At 37.9% G+C, this 19,630-nt stretch overlaps 1 protein-coding gene across 1 annotated transcript; it reads right to left on the minus strand.

Moving 5' to 3' along the window:
- Positions 1-3: 3 nt before the first annotated feature.
- On the minus strand, positions 4-16,518 carry LOC121949493 (protein FAM171B-like). The gene is made up of 8 exons (XM_042495190.2): positions 16,206-16,518; positions 8,394-8,627; positions 7,376-7,468; positions 7,095-7,253; positions 6,461-6,631; positions 5,256-5,372; positions 4,788-4,911; positions 4-2,663 (listed from the first exon to the last, which is right to left on the minus strand). Exons 1-8 carry the CDS (start codon positions 16,381-16,383, stop codon positions 1,757-1,759), a joined length of 1,983 nt encoding a protein of 660 aa, XP_042351124.2. The 5' UTR covers positions 16,384-16,518; the 3' UTR covers positions 4-1,756.
- Positions 16,519-19,630: the final 3,112 nt, after the last annotated feature.

The following is a 19,630-nucleotide window of genomic DNA, read 5'->3' on the forward strand; positions in this document are numbered from 1 at the left end:
CACAACAATTTCATCTTAAAATAATAAAAAAAAGTTCTGTAATCGAAGTCCTCATTAACATTTTCTGAAAGTTGCTTTGAAAATGTTCTTTGTTCTCATGTAACATTGTGGGAATGTTTTATAAAAGAACATTCGATGATCTGTCATCTCTTAGTACACCAAAACATCCTCTAAATTTTGCAGTTCAAACGTGATGTCTTAGTCTTCATTTAACCTTGTAGGAACATTATTTGAAAAGAAACACATCCTTAAAATGGTCTTTGAACATTAGATTCAAATGTTTACTTTAAAACATTATTGCAACTTGTAGGTAACGTTAGCCAATGTTGTGCTTGCTTTGTTGTGACACTATCACACTGACAAAGTCTGTCCTCAGACAGATAGACAGATATGTAAAAACACCTGGCAAAATATTTAAAACAGCCTCTGTGGTAGTTTCCACTATAGTGGTTGTCTCCATGATCACGCTTCACCATGACGTAGACTCACAAAGTGGACACAACTATTATTGCCACCCTGGTGTTGCAATTATAATATTAAAAAATGGTAATAAAACAGGTTTAAAACATGAACTGATACTCATATCTGTGCTCACTTGCATTTTGACTGCAACAGGTAGTAATAATATTAATATGACATGTACTGTATATAGCAAGCTACTAAAAACATCATCACCAAGGCCAGTTTTTTGTATTAAAATATAATGAAATGATTTACTTCATGACGATATACACAGAAGCACACACACAACAAATATGCACAAATACAAGTCAAATGACATTGTTAAAATAACAAACATTCAGTGGTGTTCAGTTAGCTGTCGTAGTCTGCTCGTTAATCTTGAGTGTAAAAAAGTTCATGGATGGTCACGGTGGCTGTTTGACCTCATTAATCTCAGTCACGTTGCTGTTTTTCTCACAATGAGACTGACAAACAGGGCGAGTGCAACTATGAAAGTTATCAAATGAAATGATTTTTTGACACTTTGCAAAGTTTTATACATTAACGGTTAAAACTGACTGAGGAAAGAAATAAAACAAGATGTTAAAAGTCCACATGCTCTGCTTCGGACTCTTTCCATTTTTGTATATGCACAACAGCTGGAATGCAGACTGCGTGGAGTCTGGAATTAGCATTTTAACATTAACCCTTTAACACGTGGATTGAAATCAGTTTTCTTGTGCTGCCTTCCTTTGCCTTTCACAAGCTATTTAGCCCTTTTGAAACATGAGCAATTTTTAAAAATTTCTTTCAAAAACATGGTGAAAAAGAGATGATCAATTTGGCGAGAAATGCCCAACAAATTACATGAGATTAGTAGAAAGAAAATGACTTGAAAATTAGTTTTAAAAAAGGGGTAGAATTTTTGGAAATGATCCAAAAAACTGCAGAAAATTGTCTAGAAAATTAAATTTATAATCATTATAATTATATATTTAAAATGTTTTTAAAATGATATATTTTCTGCATTTTGGGCTAATTTCCTTGTTTGGGTTTATTTTTTACTTTTCTTTTTTTTGTTTTTTTGCTTGATTTGTAAGGTAATTTTCTCATAACTTTTTTGTTTTTGGGCCATGTGTTGTTACGCATGCTCATAACCTTTCTCCCCCACGTTTTAAGAAGAAATCACCATTTTGCTCAGGTTTCAAAGGGTTAATATGTAAAACAATGAAGCGATAAGGTAAATAAGTTATGTGTCAAGAAACAATTTCTTCACAAAGTTAGCAGGTTGCAGGCATGGAGGCGTTAAAATATTTCACTGTGGAGGTTCATGTTTAGTGCCAGATGTGCCTTTGACAAAAGTAGCATTGCGCTCCAGCGTTACTGCTCTCCTTCCAGACGTCTGGTTCAGTTCACTCATATCAACTCCGGAGTCCAAGCTGGTTTCTCGACTCTCGACAGGCCTCCGCCTCCTCTGCTGCTCTGACACTGCGTAATGGATCTCAGCAGCAGGTTTGCCCTCAAGCGATACAAACCAGGCCCGAGGAGGCTGAGTTGAGAGTCCGCTACCTCTAATTTTATTCAATGTCCCTGGGACCGACACTGACTCAGGGAGGCTGAAGAGGCCTCTGGATGTGTTGGCGGGACTTGCTGCCCCAGAGCTCTCCAGATCCCCGAGCTGGTCCTCAGTTTCGGCTGTCTGGTTCTGGGTGGCAGAGGGATCTTTGGGCAGAGTCTGGGTGAAGCTGTCCTTGCTCAGCGGCTCAGCGGCAGCCCCTGTGCGAGGAAGAGTGGCCGACTTGCTCCACTGCGGCTGCTCCGGCTGCTCCTCCAAATGGAAGAATGCTGGAGCGTGAAGGATGGCAACAGGCTGGTTATAGAAAAACAGATTCTCCGTCAGAGAGGCCGGAGCTCTGATCTGATCTGTAGTTTCGTGGAAACTTGTCAGATCATTCAAGTCAGTGTTGAGCTCCAGTTCGTTTCCCTCCACTGTAATGGCCACTGCATTGGGGTTGGCTATTACTTTGCCATTGTGCATAGAAATAACAGAGGCATTGTGTCGATTATCCCCCCGTTCTGCAAATGTTTGCTTCAGTCCACCCTGTCGATGAGGGGAATCTGCTGAAGACAGTTCAAAGATGTCGTCGTCACTTGTGGAGGTGGTTTGGTCCTTTGTCATCACTGGTGGGATCTTCTTTGTTGTAGTTTCACTGAGTGAACTTCTGTAGACAAGACAGAACATTTCCCTCAATCAGTGTCAGGCTAATAAATATAAGCAACAAGCTGTTCTTTTGTCTTCAAGCTCATGTTGCATGCACTACTTGATTACGTAGCAAAAACACAAAAAATATAAATATTCAATAGAATGAATTTGCTTTTGTAATCTCAAAATGGTTTGTAAACTGCTTGGTGCTTTACTAACATTAAAGTGGTTTTGATCCTTCAAACCCACTTTAATGTTTAATGTTTCACTGAAAATGATAAAATACTCATGCCATGTGGCAGGTTGTAGGTTGTAGACTGGTCTTGGTCTTAAAACTGGTCTGAAAATCCCTTTTTTTACCTGGTCTTGTTGTGGTCTCAGACATAGTGGACTCTAGATTATATTTGAAGACTGATTAAGACCTCAATCAGTGATTCCAGGATGTCGCGATGGCAATAATGAACATTAATTTAACTGACCGCTGTGAATCAGTAAATTCTGCCTGATTTCACAATTTTGTCAAATAACTGCATCTTATCTGCTAACTGACTTTTTAAATGGGTAAAAACTTGTTTAATCATAAAGCTGCATGCAGCATATTGATTCTCTCAGGCCTCCTCTCTCTGTCTTAGACAATGTTAAGATGAGAACGGCCCTACTAAAAACGGAGAAGTCTGGCAGTGTTACTTTGTAATTCTACACTATAGAAGAGCACCGTGTGGATGCGCAAAGTGCAGCCGTAACGTTAATCTTCTCACAGGATCCGTGTATTGCAAGTTTACACAGTGACAGAAAGGGTTGCGTTTTCAAAAGATTACACTGTGGAACCCGGTTTCAAAAGTTTTCATTTTCAGGACCCCGAATGTGCAAGGCCAAACTGCAACAAAAGTTTAACTTTACATGCAAGAGTTGTTGCCGTGTAAATGGCCTCTTAATCATGAGGCTACTGCTGGGGGACCTCAGCTCTCCACCAGGGTCAGTCTCACACATACACAGTGACAGGACTAACTGTTAGCATCACACAACTAATGTGACCCAAAGGCTATGAACAGGATTACCGACTGATTCCAGCTGTTTAGATTTCAGCGTGAGATTAATGATGTGTCGGATGGTGACCACTGCTGCAGGGCTTCTGCTCATGTGGCAATGTATGACAAGTAGGGATGAGATCACGTGCTGTGTTAGCTTATGCTGACCAGGTAGAGAGAGCAAGGGGAGAGCAGCTCACGACAGCGGCCCCTCTGTGCTGCACAGAGCCCCACCCCACCCCAACCATCACAAATAGATTCTATTGGAAAGATTGAATGCTCAAAGCAAAAAGCTCCCAATCTGTGACAGCATCACAACTATTACTGTATTTTCCTCTGGCCCCTACATTTTCATTGCAAAAAAACCTATAAACATTGTAACTTGCATAGCATTTTCTTTAAAAAGCTGCCGTGAAATCAGATATTTTACGTTGCAACAGTTCCAAAAGCAGCCAGCAAAACCCTGGATGGACTGCACAACTGCAGGGAGATGGAAGAATGATCCACATGCTCCACATTTTATCACTGGTGTGTCTTGTTCTGTGATACTCACACTGGTTTGGTCTTGACTTGGTCTCAATACACTCTGTAGTCTCAGTCATGACTTGGTCTCCATTTAGGTGGTCTTGACTACAACACTACAAAAGAGGCTCTGCAAAGTTTGCAGCTTGCTAAGAGGGCAACTCAAATCAGCCTGGATGATCACAAAATATATACGTCACGACAAAACCCCTTAAATTACTCTGAAAACACCTTTGGTCAAAATGATAGTGAGACCCAGAATTAGTCTAATTAGCTGTGTTATGAGAAACTAAGAGCTTCACTCATGACTACGGCACGATTATTTGATAATTTTAAGATTTTTGGTGAAGTATTTTTTAAAGTCAAATTACCAGTTATAGCCCTAAAGCATATTTCTAACCTAACAATTTAAGTATACATATGATTTCAGTATGCTTTATTTGTCCTCCTTGTACACTAGTGAGAAATTTTGAGATTTTGGCGGCAACTAAACCAGAAAGTACATCTATAAATGTTCTTCTGAGTTATCACACATACGCGTCACCGAAATGTACAGTATATATAGAATTGTATGAGATGAAAGCATCTGTTACCTGCGATAAAAACGCATTACAACCAGGAGACAGATGACAACAACAAGCAGTCCTCCGAGGACAACCAGCAGGAGAGATGAATGGTGTAAGATGAAGTCAATGGAGATCGCAAGACCAAAGAAACCTAAACACACAGATGTTGAAAAGAGGACATTTGTTTGAAATAAGAAAATATAAGTGCAATAAAAATGAAAATAAGCAAGGTGCATTTTGTATCTTCTTCTAGATTCTGAAAAAAAATGTTTTTTTTTCTTTTTAGTCCTACAGTTTCGTTAGTTTTCCTTTAGAAGAGATAAATTGATACAATCAGAACAATTATGTGATACAATAGGTTTACAACAATGATCACAAATCAGTGTCATTCATTATTTTCCCTCGGATACATTTTTATTTAATCCTCTCAAGCTGTCCTTATAGTGCTGAATATGCAAGTGATGATCGTATAAAAAAAATCTATAAAATACTCACCTCTGGTGGATGACAGAGGTGCTGCAATCCAGTAACCAAGGTGAGGAGCTGTAAAAGTCCACATGAGTTTTCCTTCCACTGACACCACTGTCCCCAGTCCTTTTCTCATCCATCCCCCTGAGTGAGACAAACAACAAAACAAATGCATCGGTCCCGTTTGTACAAAATTGTCAAGTTAGTACAACAAATACTTGAATACTTGACTTGAAACATTTTATTTTTATTGTTGGTCATTGTTTTTTTTTTAATATATTATTTTATAATATTCAAATAAACACCTATTTATTGAACATATTTTGCACATAATAGTCCCGTCTATTTTTTTTACTTTATTTGCCCAGCTTTGTTGTCCTTGCTCCTAGCTGTAATGTCTATTTTTATAATGTAAGTACATGAAAGCAATGCAAAAAAATGAATAAAATAAAAAATTAATCAACAAACAAATACCCCCCCCCCAAAAAAAAACAATAAAAGGCTGGGGTTACAGTTAAGGACTCTGGATCCTGTCAGTTCTTTGAAATAAATTTGCTCATTCCCTTCCACAGACAGTGAAGGTTAATGAGAGAGGAAATTAATGAAGCACTTTACGATAAAAAAAGGTAATTAGTCTAATCTCTTTCACATATTAGAGTTTACCACTTTTTCCTGGCCAAAACTGAGGCCAAACTTACATATGAGGCCCCAGCTGTTTTCTGTCTATATTGGTGGCACCAGATGCACTTTTATCTTGCAGTTACATTGAATCTATTACTTTAAAATTTAAGAAATGACAGAGAACTGGGGTGAAAAACTTTCCATTCTATGTAGGCCTAATATATGGGAAAGATTTCAAGATCACAAAATAAAAATCTAAAAAAAATCACTTTGACAGACCACCTTTGCCAATACCATGCAGATTTTTCTTTGACGAGTACATATTATATCCCGAATATCCAGAACGGACAAACCAAACACTGGCTCTAGATAGGGGCATTTGAAGTTTTTGTGTCAGCCACCGTATTTCCATAGTACCATAGTAAATCCCACACTGAACCATTAGCCTATAACCTGCTGTTATGTTAATTGTTTATTTAATGAATGGAAACTTAATACTTTTCAAATACTTTTTACAACTGGAGCCCATATATTAAGCTATGTGGAGACCATGCAATAATCCCCAAAGTAGTCTAGATTTTAGTGTGTCCATCACTGTGACTTCTACTCACCAGTAGTGCGGTTAAAGAACCATGCTGGAACAACATTTGAAGTCTGTAGTCCATGGCTCTCAGGGATGCTGAGGCGGATCTGTATGGGCCCACTCACATGTAATTCTGTGTCTCCTGAATAAAGCTGCACGCTGACAGCTGCCACCGGACTCAACTCCACACTGAAGTACCCTTTAAAAAAGCAAATTACCTAAAACTTAGTTTCAAAGAGAGGGGAGATTTAATTACACCGACCATGGATAAGTACCCCAAACAACCACACTGAAGGAAAAATAAAAAAATTAAGATTTTCCTGTAAGAGAATACATGGACTAGACTGATACAAGTCATGAAATGTTCTAGTAATGACATGGTTCCAGAGTAAGAATGTTACAGTTTGAATCTGTTTATTTTAGCCTCTGGTGGCATCTTTTTTTGTGATGCTACCACTAGATGGCACCACATACAAAATTCAAATCTAACACAGGTTTTCACTTTCCTTTGAACATGCACACTTACTTTTGTCACGTAGAATCTGGAATGCAATGTTCAAATGTCAGATTAATTGTACAGTCAAATACAGTCAAAAGTTCTATAGTTTGACCTAAAAATTAATTGCTTTTAGAAAGTAATCACTACAGCAACCCACATCTACCTGATTTACTGCTCATGATGCCCACAGTGTTCGGAAAGCTGCCCTCCTCTGACGGCAGCGAAGGGACGGTCAGGTAGGCTTTGACAGAGGTGACATTACTGCTGTCGGTCAGATTCAGAAGACTCTTGGGAAACTGGACAATGGGCTGAGATGAAGCATCTGCAAATAAAGCGAAACACGATAAATAAAAGGATTTTCCTTACATCAATGCTTGCACTGACAAACAGAGATGGACAGAAGAAAGAGAAAAAAAAGTGTGACTTTAACAATATGTACTGTACCAGATGTTTTGCCAGTGATCAGTACGGAGTCATCAAAGAGCCAAATGTTCCCCTGATTCAGACCAAGTAGTGACAAGGTCACGGACGAAAATACTACAGGAATAACAAAAGAGCAAAATTAGATGTTAATTTTTTAAGTTCATTGTTTTTCCACTAGATGGCAGCGTGACATTATGTTCTATTAAACCTTACACAGAGGCTGGAAATGGGTGAATTCACTTCTCTAATCTTAGACTACAAAAAACAATAGCTAATGATTCCAGATTCAGCTCTTTGCTGTCATTAAGGTTAACAGCACTGTAGATGTCACACGATCAACAGAGACAGAGGACATAAACTCCAGATGTTGGTATAAAAGTATCCCAAATAGTTTGCTTGGGTGCTGCGTCTAATTGGCGTTTGACACCCAAACGCCCCACTGCTTGACAACATTTAAGTACCCTGACAAATTCATTCTTATTTTCAGTGGATGAAATAATGTAAATTTTATACCCCCAATGTCAATTACTCCTGTCAGTTGATCTAAAATAGTATTGAATATCAATATTTTTCGAGGTAAACACCAGTATTGTGTAAACACTATCCCAAACACGTGCATTTTTGCTAAAACATCACAATTTAAAACACATCCGTACAAACAGTCTCATGCGTGAGCAAATGGTTTGCATGTGGGTGCGTTTGAACTATTGTAGAGCTCATATTCATGTTTTACCTGGCATGCTCGTTGTGCACTACTTGTAGGCATAAGTGTTTTATGTTGTGATTTCTTATCAAAAATGCAAAAGAATAAGCACTGAGGATAAGACTTAATGCGTGACATTTGGATTACAATGCAAGAGTTTTGCTGTTGTTAAACGTGCCCCCCTATGACTTCAATTCATCAAGAAAGTTTACCTTTTTACATTTTTTTTTACATTTTTTAAATGACGTTTTCTTCATGAATTCATGGTAATGTGCAGGAAATAACTGGTATGTAAATGTTTACTCTGTGTGTGAATTATTCCTTTAAATATCTTACTTGGCGTTCTGTTGGTTTTACAAGGCAACAGTGTGCAAATGTAGCCATCCTTGCTGGCCACAATGCTGATTGGCATTCCAGTTTGGTAAGGTACATGAAGCAGAACACTGCCGTCCTCTGCAGTAAGCGCTGTGATGGTCCTAGTGTAGTTGATGTAGACCTCCACCACTGCCTGGCTCAGGTACTGACGACTCAGCACATTGTTCACCTGGACTTTCAGGTTAAAAGCAGAATCTGAGGAGAAAATAAAATGTGGGAGCAGCAGAGTTAGAGCAGTAGTGCTGCTTTTAGACAAACAGTTTAGAGCATTAAAGTTCATACAAGCTCAGGTTCACACATCATTATAAGACCCACAAAGGTCGTACTTGTTACTGATTGGACTGCATTATAGGTTATGGTAAGGTGTTCCTTTTGTTTTGTCCACCCCTTTTGTGCAGTTTGACCGTATGCTTAATGCTTTGTCAGAGTGGAGTTGGCTGCATTTCCAATTAACCTTGGACCTTATTGACAACAAAACAGTAAAACCAATGTGCAGAATCCCTTGGGGATATCAATCAATTAATCCCAGCAGACTTTATAGAGATGGACACAAATACAAATGGCACAGTTGGCCAATTAGTTCAGCAAAGCCTGCATCGGAGACAACATTATGCTACATCAGCATGCAGAAAGCTAAGTACAGTACACATTTCCAATAACGTGATTGTCAGGAAGGAGCTTTAATCATTACATTTTTTTAGGTAGCTCCTGGAGAATCCCATGTAGGGCTAAATGATAATGTGTCACCTTAACCGCAAACCCAATTAGCTACTTTCACACTGTACACCAACACCCAATATTTAGTCAACAGGACTTTATTTCTCAGAGGGGTAGTGTTAGTGTTGCATAACATAACGGACAAAAAGCTCAGGGATACATCACTAGTTGCACATATAAAAAAAAAAGTCATGGGATTCAGCATTGTTTTCAGATATCGATTCTTCTGTAGATCATCTTTTCTCAGCTCAAATGTAGGTGTGATTTACACTTCCATTGACAGACCAGAATATCACCTTTTGGTTTATCTTACTCTTATACTGGGGTTGTGTTATAGCAGGGTTCAGATAACCGTCACATTGATGGGTTTGTGTTGTACCAGCGTTGGGCATGGTTCACAGAGGCATGTCGTGTGTGTTTGGGCAGAAATTTTTCATACCTTCCTAATATTTCAGTAGATGATAAATGTGTGGTGCTCACCTGCACTTGACAGAAGCAAAATAAAACTCATCCAAAATGTCTTGTTAACTCTTGCTAGTTTTCTAGTTAGTAAGTCCACTGTTCCAGCAATCACCAGCTCCAGTTTGGTCAAAATAAATCGTTAATTCACCAACTTAGATGTAAAAAAAAGATGCGATAATTCTCCCCCGTCTCTCTCTGCCATTGCTGGTTGCTGGCTGTTTACAGTCCTGTAACTTATCTCCACTTACAAGTGGAGGCACCACTAGGTGTTGCACTGTCTTTCTGCTCAGCTGCCTTTTCCACCTGTAAAGACCAGAGACTGAGCTCTGGTGGTGCATGCTGTGCTCTACAAACAATAAAACAGAAGTGCCTGTATTTATGACTCTATTGAAAAACATACCTGTGGGAGTTTTATATACCCTTGTATAAGGTAATACCGTGATACTGCACAAGCCTAATGGACGGATGTGCTATAAATATTGAGGGAATGTGTCTCCTCCATTCATCACCCCGATACCTAGGCCTATGTGTATGCTACCTGCCCAGCTCTTAACAGACAGAGTGAGTTATAGCTGGTGACCATAGGGGAGCCTTTAGCAGCTAAAGCGACAGATATTTCCCTCAGGACATTATAGAATCAATAATGGATTTACATTTGTCAGACTGACACAGCTCTAAATGAATGCTAATTGCACACTTTAAATAGGTAACTTTTTTCTTATCTGTGTTTACATCTTGCTCTGCTGCCGGCAACTGGCCAATAAAATCAATTAATGCAATGCAGCTTTAATGGTGAATCTTTCAAAGTCTAGTTAAGCATCCCAAACACCTGCAAGCATTTGGGTAAAAACGTGCGGACGCTTTGGAAGGAAAACAACTGCACAGCCCAGTTCAAACAACTCGGGAAGCCACTAAATAGTTTCACAGAAATTGCTCAGTACCAAGTGTACTGTGGAGATCTGCAAACTCCCTGCCAAGGTCTCTTCCTTCACCTACTGCCTTGCTATAAATATTCCCCACTGATGTGTGCTGTTCCTATGCAGTCTGGGTCAAAGAGGGAGTTTTGGGAGCTATAAATCTCAGCAGCAAGTTCATCATCAACCCTCCACACTTACAGTATATAATAGTTATTTTGTGCTAGGTGGCCATAAAAAGGCCCTTATTGAGCTTTTTATTGGAAACTGAACACTGCAATATCATTTTAGCAGCAATCTCACTGCTCAAAATGTTGTAAGCATCTTCCTCTAATGGCGACAATTTGACAGCAGTGGTTGAATTCGCTGCTGGTCTGATTGCTCGTAATCCTGCTGCTAAAAGATCTGCCAGAGCTTTGCTGAAAACTCATAAAGCCATGCCTTACGCTACCAGCCTTCCCAGTATGTCAGCAAGTGCCAAAACCAGATAACCGGATCATCCCATATCATTGCCCCGAACAATTCTCTTTGATCAGGAGCAGAAATGACCTGGAGTGCCTGTATTTTTCAGCCACAATATGAAACATCAGTGTTTGGCAGTGTCAGTGTCAACCCACTGGGACACATACACTCGTGCAGATGGACAAAAAGGATGCTTGTTTTTGGGAGAGGCTGCCTCCACTTTACGAGTGTTCTGCCTTAGTGGCCAAACGTAACAGAAGGGGGTCACTAAATCTGAAGTGGAGGTGTTTCGTGCCAGAGTACTATAATCTCCCCATTTGGCGAACTGAAGCATGCCACAAAGAGGTTTATGAAGTGGATTGAAATGGGCTGTCTGAGGCCGCCGAGGCAGATGAGAAAAAGGCCCCATGTTGTGTGCGATATGACTTGAATATTGTTATTATCACACACATGATAGCCCTGGTGTACGGTAAAAAGAATGCATTTACTTAAGTGTTCTCAAACCCACTCTTTATGTGAACTTTTAAAGATTTAATTTTATATCTGGAGGATGATTGATCAAACACTAAGTGAAAAAAGCTGACAATTGAAGGCAGTGAATACTAGAAGGGCAAGCTATAATTATTTAAAACACCATGTTTGAGACTAAAAGCACTGGAATTTGCTTTGGCTGACATATCAAGCAATTTCAGCATTACATTAATATCCCACCTAAATAAAATTCATATTAAGTGTAAGTGTTGTACACACCAGCAACTCCCATATTCTGCTGCACTGTAAAAAATGTTAGGAGAAATTACAGTAAAAAACTGTCAAATAGCAGCAGTAAAAGAGCATAAAATCAAAATAGTATATAATGAATACAGTGCCCCAGGTATGATGTTTTTCTTTAGGTAGGAAGTTAGCTTTGCCCTTGCTCCCTCGTCAAAAAGCCCATGGGATTCTTCTGTTGGATTTTGGATTATTCCAGAAAATAAGGTCTGCAACAAACAAATGTTTATGAAACACATTTCGTTCAGCATGACAGGCTATAAACTACAATATAGTTGTGTTGCCACCACAACAAGGCTGTAAAGTCATAACCATCTTTTATAAGCCACATAAAAGCTTCAAAGTTCACATGTGGAGTATTGAGCGACGTATTTCATGTCATAGAACAACACATGTAAAGTCTTTTCAGCTAGTGTTAACAACAGACCGTATTCCAGGCTTCCAAAAAAAAAAACATTGACTTTGAGATGCGGGAACCAGAGGTGCTGAAATGCTAACTTATTTCTGGGTTTTAGGACTCATTCCTGGAGTACTCTATTACCAAAAATCAAGACACAGTAAAAAACTTAAATTTTTATTATTATAAGTCATAAAACACATACGTATACTGTGAAAATATCCATTTTTGGTTTAAGCAAGAGGAAGTCACCATAATAACACAACCATCTCATTAGCCTAAAATGAACTGTATTAATATGTCTGAATTACAGTTTTGCTTATGTGTACACTTAAATTTACTGTGTAAAAGCAACAATCTCTCATCCCAAATTGTCACATATTGACGCTTTGCATGGGGCGTCCACGTCTACACACTACGTTTTAGGTTATCTTCTGGGTCGGCTATTTATGTTCAGTGATGCAGCTACTGTGATGTGATTTCACAGGGTCATGTTTAGACAACAACAGCAATGAATGCCTGCATATTCTTCATATTCTGGTACAGATGGTTGGGATGAGACAGCAAAGTAATGGGTGCTTAGGATTAGGGGGAAGTAGGCACATGGTAAAGAGTAGAAAAAATACCCATCACACTAAGACGGGAGGCGAACATCAGGCTCCTACATGAAAGTCCAGTGTCAGGATTACACACCAAAAGCACTGTCAAACTGGGGGTATTTGACGATTTCGGAACGAGAACATGCTGGCAAAAATATACTTTCACTTTGACAAAAAAATGTTAAAATATGGTATATGTTTGTTTAATAATGCTACTATCAAAGTAAAACCAAAAACTGGTTCTTAAATGGTTTTATCAAAAGTTTTTCTAGTTCTACAAAAAACGGCACCAGTTTCAGAACCTTTTTATTTAGTCAATGTTTTTTTTTTCTTTCAGGTAAGTCATATAGGTTTTTGATGTAGTACAGTTCTTCATAAGAAGAAATTACTGTGTTTGTCAATGGAGTTTGGTGGCTTTGAGATAATGGCTTCAGTTCCTCACTGGAAACAGCTATCTGATGCTAAGGTAAAAAAAAAAATACCAGAATGGCAAGCTGTAATTATTGAAAACGCCATGTTTGCAGCTAAAAGCACGGAATTTTGGTTTGGCTGACACATCCAGCAATTTCAGCGTTACATGAATATCTTTTCACCAATGATCAAATTCATGACGCACACACAGGGTGGAGCAAAAACATGTTGACTGATCACTTCTGTGAGACCACCAGGCAGCACAAACAGATGGTCCAACAGGGACTTATCTCTGCCGACCCCCCACCCCCCATCCACCCAACAAACATGCCTGTTTGTGTGTGTGTTGGAATTAGGCCATACATTCCACTGATGGAGGAAAACACAAGTGCAGCCTTTGAAATGTGGGCCAAATCGGCCTCAGGCACGAGTCAGCAATATCAAATTAACCGGAGACAAAAGATGCTTAGGGTGGAGCCGGGTGAAGACTTAATGTCCGAACAACCACCAGTGCTGTTGTCAAATAATTACAACCCTCTTGGGTAAATGATTAAATCATTAAGCTGGATGCTTTGCCCATTATGAAGGGGGCACGATGAAGATGTTAATCTCTGCAAGGGAGAATTGACCATCTGGTTCTATAAAGGCGTTTTTGTACATTTGTATTTCTAAATTTTCTCTTTTTATGGAGTCAAAGTGGAAAGTGGACAGTCATTCCCCTGAGAGCTTACTCTGTAGGGAGGGGAGGCTGAGAGGAGCGAGTTTGGCAGGACACAACGCGGCGAGGGCAGGGGGGTGGGGGGGGTGTTACAAGGGACAACAGCATGCTTGGGTGCATTTCCAAGTGTTTGAGTCGACAACACAGACTGGAGGATCATGTGATGACGGACGGTAATGTACTCCTACAGCAGCATGAATTAACCATGAATCAGTTGATGAAAAGGGCCACAAATCCTTCTTTCAGCTGCTCTCCACCGCTCTGCTGTGAACGAGCACATTGTGTGTGAGAGTGACACGAAGACGCTCTTAAGAGAGAGAGGAAGAGCGTATTTTTCGGTGCGAAAATTACAACAGCCACCATTGGTAAAAACATGATTTGAATGTAATGATAATGGGGGTTTTAAGGACCGTTTGAGCTGCCTTGTGAGCATCCACATGTGTTTAAAGGAAAATACAAAATACTAAAATCAAATTTGCAATATATTTTACAGAGAAAAAGTTCAATACTAGTGATCAGGAGCTACTCTCTCCCCAAGCCAGAAACCAGAGAAGTATTAAAGTTTTGATTTCATCAAATAAAGTCCTACACATTTTTTTTTTAACAAATGTGCTTATTCTATCATAGTGCTCTCAGTTTTGCAGCATAAATTTGGCCACCTAAAAACAACCACCTAAAAATCCAAAATAGTACATATTGTAATCATATATACAATATATCTAAATTTGGAATATTTTCACTACTTTACCTTACACACCATGCTGAGGCTGCTAATAACTATTCTGCGATTACGGATTTGTCAGTTGAGTTTGGTGGCTTTTAAGATAACAGCTTTGATTCCCTTTTGGAAACTGCTCACTATATAACCTGATGGATTCAACTCAAACTGTTTGAGGACACCGATTAGCTCGAACCATTCAAGTTTATTAACTCTTTCAATTTAAACTTAAAAAATTTAAAAAATTCAAGCAACTCAAGTATTTCACATGAAGGTAACTTAGGTAAATAATGTTAATATCACTAATTCTATTCACTTCATTCATCTTAAATCTATGAAGTATTGTGCTCTCACAAGTTACATTTCTTCAGACATTAAAAATGTGTCAATAGAATTTATCTGAATTAAGGAAGTCAGTTAATTTTTTTATAACTCAAACAATTAAAGCTTAAAAAACTAATTTGAGTTACTCAACATTTCATGTTAAGGTCACTTATTTAAATAACTTAAATATCACTTATACCATTTTAAACTTATATTTGTGAAGTGTTGTGCACTCAAATGTTGCTTTTCTCCAAAATTGTTAAAAATGTGCTAACAGAATTTATCTGAATTAAGTAGGATTTACTTAAATCCATATTCTTTACACAAATTGTACCAGTTAAGTTGCATTAACTTAGTTTATTTCCAATAAGGCAAATAATTACATAACATAAAGAAGTGAAAATATTCTAAATATAGCCTACACTTAAACTAATACACCTGCATGTTTAATATGTAAGGTTTTCTATCCAGAAATAATTGTAAACAAACATTGTGATTAAGTCCAATCTTAGCATGGTAGTTTTTGGGATCTAGGAGAGAGTTGTTCATGTTTATAAAACATTTTGCATCTTTGACCATACCAACAACATATATTATTTTTTTAAATGGGCTGTTTCCCCTTGTGATTTAGTCTAATCATTGTCTATCCAGCAGTTCCACACTTTATAGTTGATGACATCACATATTTGAGTTTTAGCACTGTTTTTGGACTGTCTGTGACCATAGAAATAACATGAAAGAATTCATAAAATAGGCTATTTCCCCGCCTTTAGAGCACTTTTTTAAATAGACTAAAAATGCTGCCTTTTTTTCTTGTATAAACAATATGGCCATCTTCCAAGTCACTTCAAAATGTTATTATTGTAAATAATAAACACATGAACTGATTAATTGCTGCCTTGTTGGTGGTAATGCAGTAAAAAAAAAAAGGGGGCCAGATGGAGAAACCGTTACTCATGAGGTGACAGCAGCAAGCTCCCACAGCACTTATTACTCATCTACAGATCAGTAGATTTGCGAGCAAATCCTGATACAGATGGCCTGGGCTGACTGAATGAGGACAACAAAGTCTATAATCTGGTAGAAAAATACCAGCAATATGAGGGCTGATAGAGCAGAAATAAGAGAAAATGTCAAAATATCAACATTAATCCTTAATGACCAGCTACAATGTAATTTATTTTCAGCTTGAATCCAAATAATCAAGCACAGAAATGATAACTTAGAGAAGTTAAAGTGAAGTTTAATTCGCTCTGTGATACAGCGAGGGCCACACAAACCTGACAGGGCACGCAGCACTTGTTGTTGATGCTGAAAAGGCTCTTGTCTCATGTGATCCCGGTTTGAAAAGTTCCCGTCATTGATATGCGCAGGCTGTCCGGCCGGAGTGAACTGTCCCGTAGCTTTCCCATTCTCGCACACAATCAGCGCAGATAAGAGACAAACGCACAGGCGCATGACTTTGAGAAGAAAGTTGATGATCGATTCGGAGTCACTTTTTACTCGCCCCGGGTCCACGTTTCATCTATAACTTGTGCACGGACAGAGACGGCCACTCCACCGCCATCCTAACGACTCTGCTGTCACCCTCTCGCTAAAACTCCTCCCCTTTAAGCTGCTGCCTGAGGCCCGCACAGAGCTGCTCCATCCAACTATCCATCCATCCATCCATCCATCCATCCATCCATGAAAGATTTCACTTATGTAACAACAACAATGAAAGTATAAAGAAGTCAAGGTACGATCAGAATATTTTTTTAATTATTGTTGCTCGTGCATCTGAAGACTAACTTTTAATTAGTTCTATATTTTTTTATTTTAGTTTTTATTTTTGCTTTTCGCCTGTTCCCTAATTGGCTTGCATAAATTCTATTTTGTAATTGCACTGTGTATGTCATACCTTTTTTGTTTGTATGGTGGTTTTCTTTTTCTATTTTGGTATAGCGTCCTTTTCATGTTTTATTCCTTTCTTTTAGATTGCTCTTATTTTTTACTTTTAATTTATTATAATGTAATGTATAGATGTAAATGCGCTGTGTATTTCAGTCTTGAATTTGTTTGTTTGTCAGATAGTTTAAATTTTTATTTTTATTTTCTTTTTTGATTTATTTAAAATTGCTTTCCAAAAGCACATTATTATTAATAATAATAATAATATTTATCATCACACATTATTATTAACACATAAACATTAATTTTGCAATCTTTATATCTTGGGAAAAACGCTCATGTGGATATTTTTGTCTATACTGTAGTCTCAAACCACTAACAATTAATTCTTTAAAAAAAAAATCTAATACAGCTAGTTTTGTCTATAATCATGTCCCAAACTATTGACAACAAATTCCTGAAACACAATGGACAGTGGACAGTATTTTAGCAACAGATCATATATTTTGTATGTAGTGTAGTACCTAAATCTGTCAGATAAAGGCAGGCGAGTGAAAAGGGCACTCGCTTTGCTTCTGGAGAAGAAACTATAATTAACACAGAATCAAAATACTTAAGGAGCTTACAGTTGCATAGTTAGGTACAGTTCTGAAGTTAATGTTCTTAATTACTTTCCACCAATAAAAATGTACATATTTCTATACTCTATACTTTCTATACTAGAATCAGATGATGCTCTTATAGCAGGACTAACACAAACTGTAGTTTGACTGTCGATTGGAAGGAGTCTATTATGCTGTAAAAACAATTGCATCAACTACTTTTCACCACTAGATGGTGCTAATTCAATGTCATTTCACCAGCAGAAAACCCTAAATGTCAGTTAGCCATTAATAATTCCATTAGTTTACTCACATTACATAGCACATTGATTACTGGTGTTTAACTTGAGTGTCTGCCCTTGAGGAGTATGTTAGACTTGTTCATGCTCCTGTCAGTAGTGGCAGTGGTGAAAGAAGCAGGCCAGGCTGTGGCTGCAGGAATACTGGTGGTAATATAGCAGCAGTGATAATAACAGTAACAACAGTTATGATGAGGTGTTAGTGTCATCAGTAGAAACTGTTATAGTGGTATAGCAGATTTTAGTAGGAGTTTACCCTATTCAGTATTTATTTGTGTATTTGTGGGGCTTTTAAGGGGAACACCACCAAAATAAAGAATACTAATATTATTTCCATTTTCAAGGAAAGTTTAATTAATATTTGTGAACATGAGCTACAATTTCTTAAAGCCAGAAACCACAGAACGTCTCAAACGTGTTATGTCAAGTATGAAGTCTGGAATAAATGATAAACCAAAAAAAAAATAGCACAAGGAAAACAATATGTTATCACACACCAAAAAACCCATCCTTAGCAAATGTAATCATGGTCATAAATTAACTTTAAAAATGATTTTATTAAATGGAAATTATTTGTTTTAACTTAAATAAATTTTGAATCTGGGCTTTCCTAATATTGTAAGTGAATGAAACTGAGAAAACACGATGAAGTAACTTTATGATTTAACTTGTCTTCCAAGCACTGTCCACATGTGCTTCAAACAAAGACATTTACTGGTTTAAAAACAGGAAGAACACATGATCAGAGAAATTCCATTTACTGTAACATAACTCTTGTTGAATATTGTCTGACATGTCAGTGTGACTGTTTTTATGTTCGATGCACCAAAAACACCTTAAGGACAGACTTTCAGAACATCAATATGCGATAAGAATGCAGAATGCAGACTACCCCATGGCCAGACACTTTACTTAATTTAAGAAATGTAGTAAATTAAAAAAAGTGTGATTTTTTATGCTTATTTCTCATTTTTGTCCAGGATATTTTTTCTGAACACTTATGGAGGCGTGTCATCTTCAAAATGGCCTCTCATGGTGATGCACTGTTATCACCCACCTGCATTCACTTTTCAATCAGGACTGGGCGACGCCCCCTGCCAAGTTTATAAATAGTTTGCTTGTTCGCCCTTTTGTACCGTGATGAGGTGCAGGCAGTAGCTGTTTAAATGCAAGTTGCCTTGTTTTGAACAAAGGGTTTTTAACTTGATTTGAGTGCATTTGTTTCTGCTCCACATGAGTGCCTGAAGTTTTTTTTTTTTTCTCTCACTAACTTTTTGGTTTTTTTTAAGTTTAAACCAATAGTTTCTTTTTACAATGTTAGGGTGTACTGCAGTTCTGTGTGTGGTTTGTGCAAGATGCATTGCTGTATCAGGAATCAGAAATCGGGTCACTTTATAATCCCCGAGGGGCAGTTTGTCGTGCAGTCAGCAGTATCATATACACATACACAAATAAAAAGAAAGACAATAAATACAAACTGGCATTATAACCTAAACTCACTGAAGAAAAGGGTGACTGGGATCAGCCAGGACTAGTCATTAAAGGTTGTGCCTGCAATCTTGTTGCAAACCTTTACAATACCCAGCAACCCGTTTATGTGCTTTAAGTGCCCCATTGTACCGTGCTGTCTCTCTATTTCATCGCTTTAAAAGGTTTTTAAAAAAAATAAAAGTATAATACAAGTATTATGGTGGTGATATCACCATTTACTGTTACAGTTTTTGTAAAGTGTCGGCAACACACTAAAAAAGTAAAAAAAAAAAAAGATTCATAAAAGAGTCCGTGTATGCACTTTTGGCTCCCTAAAATAGCACTCAATCACCGGGATCTCCTATTGTAAATTAAATTTTTATTTAAAATGCTCTAAAAGCAGTATAGCTATCAAGGTACTAAAGATTTCTCCTGGTGGGAGGG

This window comes from Plectropomus leopardus, chromosome 10, assembly GCF_026936395.1.
Source record: "Plectropomus leopardus strain MGB_pleo_1.0 chromosome 10, ASM2693639v1, whole genome shotgun sequence".
Taxonomy (NCBI): Eukaryota; Metazoa; Chordata; class Actinopteri; order Perciformes; family Serranidae; genus Plectropomus; species Plectropomus leopardus.

Coding starts and splice junctions, on each gene's coding strand:
- LOC121949493 (XM_042495190.2), bottom strand. CDS start 16,383: ATGCGCCTGTGCGTTTGTCTCTTATCTGCGCTGATTGTGTGCGAGAAT. Junction 7,469..8,393: donor TAAAACCAACAGAACGCCAA/GTAAGATATTTA, acceptor TTATTCCTGTAG/TATTTTCGTCCGTGACCTTG. Junction 6,632..7,094: donor CATCATGAGCAGTAAATCAG/GTAGATGTGGGT, acceptor GCTTTTTTAAAG/GGTACTTCAGTGTGGAGTTG.